Below are 6,602 nucleotides of genomic sequence, written 5' to 3'. Positions count from 1 at the left end.
GTGCCTTACCTGATGCTCTAAGAACTGAGGAAAGCCCAAGAGAATCAGCTATACTTTCATCCCAAGGGTTTTATAACCGTCAGACCAGCCAACCACATCCACCTGCCCCAGGCCTGGCTGGGCTATCTTCCTCACCCACAGGTGATGGAGGATGATGCTTCCACTCCAGCACAGCTGATCCCAGGGTCAGGGACTCAGTGCCCCATCCCTACCGTGGAGAAAAGCCGTGCTGAGCTACTGAGGGGGATAATGCCTAATAAAACCGACGGAGTTTGATCAGAGACACACAAGGGGGCCTAGATTGGAGGCCCCTGGCCCGACCCCAGCTCGGAGCAGGGCTGCCCACCGGCTAGAGGAGCTGCTGGGCGGACACGGGCTGTGCTGGCAGGATGCGGCCCTGCAAGAGGACCCGGCCCTGCAAGAGGACCCGGCCCTTTGCAAAGCAGCAACCCGGGAGGTGCCGCCGGACCGGGCCCACGGGCGGGGCGGGGGGGCGACGCCGGGCCGGAGCACCGGAGCGGGGGCTGCACCGCCGGCTGTACCCACGCGGTGGCGACCGAGGCCGCAGAACGGCTGTTCCTCCACCTAATGAGTCCCAGAAACTAATTACGACAGATCCGCTCTGCGGAACTCCCGGGTTTGGCTCACACGGCCGGAGCGCCGCGGGCAGCGCAGCCACCCCCGCTCCTGTATCCCGGTACCCGCAGCCCCGGTGCGGCGCGAGGTGCGTCCCCCCCGTCCCGGCCCCGCAGCCCGGGCCGTGTGGTGTGCGTGTCCCCGCTCTGTCCCCGGTGCGCCGCGGGACCCCGGTGCAAGGTGCATCCCCCCCGCCCCGGTCTCAGCCCCGCAACCCGTTGAAATGTCGCGCTAAGTTAATCCTGGGCTGAAAACAGGTATTTAGGGCTAATAGGTGTGCAAGCACCTCCACACCCGCTCTCAGAGCTCATTAATGTAATACTTTCATGTGTGAAACGAGCATATAAATGGGCATTAATGAGCTCCCGGCTGCTGCGCGGAGGAGATGGGGGAGAGGGGAACTTCGCAGGGGAGCGGGCAGCCCCCCCCAGCTAAGGGACCCCGTGTCGGGCGGGCGCGGGGGAGGACCGCGCCCCCCGGGGACACCCCCATGCACCAGGCGGCTTCTTAAAGTCGGTTTTTATTAAAGAACCAAAATCACGTACAGAGGGGTCTCTCCCCAGAGCGGGCGAGCGTTGTTTTGCCTCCGGAGTCGCGGACCGCCCGTTAAAGTGCTGTTACATCCATAAATTTACAGGGGGGGGACGGGGCGGGGGGTAACGGAGGAAGGGGCCCGAGGCGGGGGGAAGGAGGGGGGGAAATAAATATACATCATAAATAAATAAAAGTCCAACAAATACTGTACCAAGAGAATCACAGTACATTTATATCCATTGCACATAGCCACTTTTGTTTCCAGTCTGGACGAGGGTTGAAGAAGCGGACACACAGGGAGGGAGGGAGGGGGGAGGTGGAGCGGGGGGGGTGCAGGGGGGGCCCGGTTCCCCCTCCGGCCGGCTCGGGGCCGCTCCCCGCTGTATCACCAGTCCGAGGAAAGCCGGGCTCCAAGTCCTCTATGTACAAGTGTCTCCTCGTGGAAATGGCTTGTGTGGGCTCTGCCCGCATGGCTTCGGGGGAAGGTGGGGGTCCGGGGGGGTCACTGGGGCAGCAGCGGCGGTTTGAAGGAGCAGTTCCCCGTGCAGTGCCGCGGGGTCAGCATTTTGCAGGAGAAATGATGCAGCGCGTCGTGGGCCTCTGCAAAGCGAAGGAGCCGTCACCGCCCGGCTCCCCCGGACTCCCCACGCGGGGGCAGTGGGGGGGTGTCGGCCCCTGTGCCCCCCCCGCGCCGCGTCCTGCCCCGGTACCTTTCAACTTCTGCTGGATGGCGTAGCGCGCTTTCCTCTCCTGGTCCAGCTCGTTGCACAGAGTATCTGGAAAGTGGGGGGGCATCACAACGCGCCTGACATGGGGGGGGGACACGGGACCCCCGTCGGGGATGCGCTGGGACCAAGGGCACCGCGTTCGTCCGCAGGGCAAGGGGAGGAGCGGGATAAGAGATGGGGGGGCGCGGGACGTGCGTAAAGGAGGGCATGGCTTCCCGGGTAATTTTACGCCTCGGTTTTTAATTTAGCCCGGGTGGAAATTGCTGCGAGAGGGAAGGTTCATTCGCTCCCGTGTAATGATGCCTCGCGGCCGTTTGCGGGGCGGCTCGAAATCCCCAGGCTAAGTGGCGTTCATCAAAAGATATCGTTTGCTTTTGTTTGTTTGGGGATTTTTTGTGTGTGTTTAAAAAAAAAAAAAGAGAGAGAGAGACAAAATTGAGATACAAAATAAAATTAATAATCGCCGGATGGCCGCGGCCGGCCGGACCGTACCTCGGACGATCTGGAGCTGCTGCACCATCTCCTCCCGATACGCCAGTTCCCGCTTCATCTGGTCCTGGAAGTTATCTGGGGGAGCAGGGGGGTCAGCCCCGGTCCCCGGTGAGGGCCACGCTCCCCGGCCGGGACAATAGGGGGGATCGCCGGTACCTTTCAGGCTCTGGAAGTCCCTTTCCAGCTTTTTCCTCAATTCCATTTGCTCCAGGACCAGTTTTTGTAACTCATCTGTTTAAAAATACGTGGCGGGGTGAGGGGACCCCGCACTTTTCCATATGGAGGCGGCTCAGCGCGGCGCTAATCGCATTACGTTACATTAATCACAGGAGTTAATCACTCCTGTAGAAAACCCAAATACCTCGAGCCGCGGGGAGAGGGCGGGGGGTCCCCACAGGCTCCCCCGCCCCGTCCCGGCGGGGTCCCGACCCCCGCCGCCCCCGGCCCGCCGCGGGACGCGCCCCCTCCTCACCTCGGGCCAAATTTTCGATGTCTTTTTCCACCAGCTGCGTCCCGGCGACATCCATGGCGAGACCGTCCTCTCCTACGGGGGACAGAGCCACGTCAGCCCCACCGCGGGGGGCTCCGCGCACCGCGCATCGCTCCTCGCACCGCGCATCGCTCCTCGCAGGGACCGCGCGTCGCCCCGCGGAGGAGCGCGTCGCGGCGCTTACCTCTGTCGGTATTTACAGGGCTGGGATGCGAGACATTCCTTTGGTCCTGATAGGATTTTCTGGTCTCCAAATCCTCTGCCGCGGAGTGATTGTCTTCTTTATCTTGCTCTTAAAGTTAATAAACCGATTTTCAACCATAAGCAATGAAAGTATGGTCCTGATATATCCTTAATTACATAATTACGGACAAAGCCCTCGTTAAAATCTTCTTAGCGGACATCCTAATCGCTTTGCTATTGGAAAGTAGCTTGCTGGCAGGAGCTTTGTCCCGCCGTGCCGTGTGCGGCTCCGCCAGCCCATCCCCGCCGCACCGGCCCCGTCCGACGGCGGCAGCCCCGGGCCCAGGGCGAGGAGGGGGCCTGGCCCCTTCCCCATACGAAAACCGTTTGCTTTTATTTTTCTCCCCAAATTCCCCAAACGAAAGCGGCGGCCTGGTTACGCCCCCGGGATTTAGCAACCGGGGCCGGCGTTGGCGCCCGAGGTCGCTCCCTCGATCTACACTGGCCTCCCACCCCCCGGCCCCCCATCCCGATTTACCCTTAGCCTCTGGGGTGCACAGGTACGCGGCCGGGGCTCCCAGGGAGGCGGCGGTCTTCAGAGGCTGCAGGTGCTCCCCCCTCTCCGGCGCGTACACCTACAAAAGACCGAGTCAGGGAGGCGGCGGGGACCCGGGGTCGGCCCCGCAGGGACCCCTGGGTGCAGATTCCCCCCGGGCCCGCACCTCGTAGCCGCCACTGCTGCTGCTCCGCTCGGGGCTGCCGTCGGGCGGTTGGCAGCCCTCCTCCGCCGCCAGCTCGCTCGCCTTCTCCTCCGGCCCGTCGGCCCCGGCGGGCGGCGGCGGGTCCTCGGTGCCGGCCAGCAACCGGGGCGGCGGCGGCTCCCGTCCCTCGGGGGGGCCGGCAGCAGCGACGGCGTCCTCCTCCTCGTCCTCCGGGAAGCGGTTGGACTCTACGTCCACCTCGGGCTCCTCGGCCGTGTCCCCCCCGGGGGAGAGCGAACGGTAGCTGGAGCTGCCCTCGCTGAGGAAGTCCGGGGAGAGGTAGCCGGGCCCCCGAGGGCCCGCTCCGCCGTACGCCTCCCGGGTGCCGTAGAGCTTGGCGATGCTCTCGGCGTCCTTCACCACCGGGCGGAAGGCGGAGAGGTAGCTGCCCTTCCTGGGCAGGGGCAGCGGGGGGAGCAGCGCCTCGTCCCCGGAGCGCTCCTCCTCACCCGCCGCCCGCGACAACGCGCTGGGGCAGCGCTCGCCCTCCGCCCCGGCTCCTTCCTGGGGCGTAGCGCTGCTCCTCCCGCTGCCCGACGGCTCCGAGCCCTCCAACTCGCCGTGCCGGCCCGACAAACCCGGCGGTTCGGCCGCCGCCGCTGCCGCCGCCGCCGCCGCCGCCACCACCACGGCCGTGGCCGCCGCCTTGGCCTGGCTCTGCGCCGGGTAGGGCGGCACGGGCAGGCTGCCGGCGGCCGGCCAGAAGACGGGGAAGGAAGGGTAGACGCCGGTGTCCTTGGCGGCTCCGGGCTGGTGGGGTGGCTGGGCCGGTTGGTGCGGGTGGGGGTGCGGGGGTCCCCAAAACATGCCGGGGGGCAGCGCGCCGCCCTTGCCCGCCTCACCGCCTCCTGCGCCGCCCAGGGCGTCCTCCTGCTTTTTGGGGCAGAGTCCGAAAGCGGCGGCGGGGAAGCCGTAGGGGTGGGGGAAGAGCGGCGGCGGCAGCTTCTGCAGCATCCCGAAGCCCTTGCTGGGCACAGGGATCACCGGGTAGCTGCGCACCGCACCCGCCCCGCCGTGCGCGCCCGCCGCCCCGCCGTGCGCCGCCGGCAGCCCCAGCGCCCCGCGATCGCCCGCCGGCTCCTGCCCGCTGCAGCGCAGGCTCTTGTGCGCCGGGGCCAGCTCGGGGCCGGCGGGCGGCGGCGGGTGCAACGCGGCCTTGGCGGCCGGGGAACCGGCACCGGGCCCGCCGCCGGCCGCCCCTTGCAAGGAGAAGGTCCGCTTGCGGGTGCCGCCGTTGAACATGGCCTTGACATCCTCCCAAGCGTGCGACAGCTCCTCCGTGGCCGTCTTGTCGCTGAGCTTGAGGTGACGGCGCCAGGAGTTGAAGTTGGCGGCGTCGGGCTGGGTGTACTTGGAGTCCGGGGTGCGGTGGGAGTGGAAGATGAACTTGTTGGGGGAGAAGTACATGCTGCAGTAGCTGCACTTGATGCACTTGGCGCGGGAGCTGTTGTAACGGGCCGGGATGAAGCTGCCCCGGGAGCCCCAGGCGCACTCGTGCACCACGTCGAAGGCGAAGTTCTCGGGCAGCTTGGGCGGCTTGTGCTCGCCCAGGAAGGACTTGCAGAGCCGCTCCGCCTCCCGCTTGGTGATCATGCCGCAGCGGCGGGAGGAGATGGGCATGGCCCCGGCCCGCCGCAGGATCTCCAGCTGCACCGGCGTGCACTGCACGCAGGTGATGCCCAGGGCCACCCGCCGGTTGTGGATCTCATTGTAGCTGTAGTTCTTGAGCAGCGTGTTGGAGATCTGCGCCAGGCACAGCCGCTCCTGCCCGTCGATGACCAGGGACACGATGGGCACGCCGTACAGAGAGGTCTCACCCACTTGGTTGGGCTTGAGGGTATTGGAGCCCTGGTACGGCTGCAGCTCTTGCTTTGAATTTGGGGAGGAGCTTGCATCTCTCCCATTTCCCATCTGACTGGCGATCGCCTCCATTCCCCCTCAAAACGCCCCTGCAAAACAAAATCGGGGAAAGGCGCAGGTTAGAATCGCTCCCCGGGCCCCGCCGCGACCGCCCGCCGCCGCCCCGCCGCTCCCGGAGCCGGCTCCGCCGCACGGCCGGTCCCGCTCGGTGCTGCCGGCCCCGGCCCGGAGCCCCCCGGGTGCACCCGCAGGAGCCTCCCCGCCCCGGGCAGGTCGGCCGGAGAGGTCTGGCGGAGCCGTAGCCCATCCTCCGCGCCGCCGCCGCCGGTACCGAGCTCCGCCGCATCCGCCGCCAGGCGCGGCCCCGGGAGCCGGGCGGCAACGGGCGGCCGGGGCAAGGGCGTCTCGGGAGGGGGGCAACTCCCCCGCCCCGGCTCCCCGGGCTGTGTCGCGTCCCTTGTCTTTGTGCCGGCTCGCCGAGCCGTGCCGGGCCGCCCGTTGCGGCGAGCCCCTGGAGGGCTCCAACGAAACGCGCTGGAGGATGCGAACGGCGCGTCCCGCAGCGGCGGGGCCGGGGGGAACCGAGGCCAGGACCGGGCCGGACGAGCAGAAACTTGCCGCTCGGTGCCCGCTGGCGGGCGGAGCGGGGCGACGGGCGCGGCTGGCCGGGAGCCCCTTTGTCGTGTCTCCGGCAGGCGATTAGGAGCGGGCGGATTAGGGGCCGGGGCGGGCAGGACCCGCAGCACGTAGCAGCAGAAGGGCAGCAGCGAGCCAGGCAAATTGGCTTAGCGGGGAGGGCTCACGGCGGTAAGCCGCTTCCCCGGTAATTACACGAAATAACGGGGAGCGACTCCCGAAAACGCGTCCTGATCTCCCCCCCGCTCCCCATCCCCTCGATCCGCGGCCCGCGGCACTTAC

The 6,602-nt window shown here is 67.1% G+C and overlaps 1 protein-coding gene across 1 annotated transcript; it reads right to left on the bottom strand.

Moving 5' to 3' along the window:
* Positions 1-1,672: 1,672 nt before the first annotated feature.
* Positions 1,673-5,756, bottom strand: SKOR1 (SKI family transcriptional corepressor 1). The gene is made up of 8 exons (XM_065641988.1): positions 3,786-5,756; positions 3,602-3,698; positions 3,065-3,172; positions 2,863-2,934; positions 2,547-2,621; positions 2,391-2,465; positions 1,881-1,946; positions 1,673-1,770 (listed from the first exon to the last, which is right to left on the bottom strand). The coding sequence occupies exons 1-8, from the start codon at positions 5,754-5,756 to the stop codon at positions 1,673-1,675; spliced, it is 2,562 nt and encodes an 853-aa protein (XP_065498060.1).
* Positions 5,757-6,602: the final 846 nt, after the last annotated feature.

The sequence above is a fragment of the Caloenas nicobarica genome, chromosome 10, assembly GCF_036013445.1.
Source record: "Caloenas nicobarica isolate bCalNic1 chromosome 10, bCalNic1.hap1, whole genome shotgun sequence".
NCBI lineage: Eukaryota > Metazoa > Chordata > Aves > Columbiformes > Columbidae > Caloenas > Caloenas nicobarica.
The sequence above is the reverse complement of the archived record's forward strand: the minus strand, read 5'-3'. Positions and strand labels throughout refer to the sequence as shown.

Excerpts from the sequence above, each read along its gene's own strand:
- SKOR1 (XM_065641988.1), bottom strand. The coding sequence starts at position 5,756 with ATGGAGGCGATCGCCAGTCAGATGGGAAATGGGAGAGATGCAAGCTCC. Across the intron at positions 2,466-2,546 it reads GGACTTCCAGAGCCTGAAAG|ATAACTTCCAGGACCAGATG; the intron begins GTACCGGCGATC and ends CTGCTCCCCCAG. Across the intron at positions 1,947-2,390 it reads GCAGCTCCAGATCGTCCGAG|ATACTCTGTGCAACGAGCTG; the intron begins GTACGGTCCGGC and ends CCCACTTTCCAG.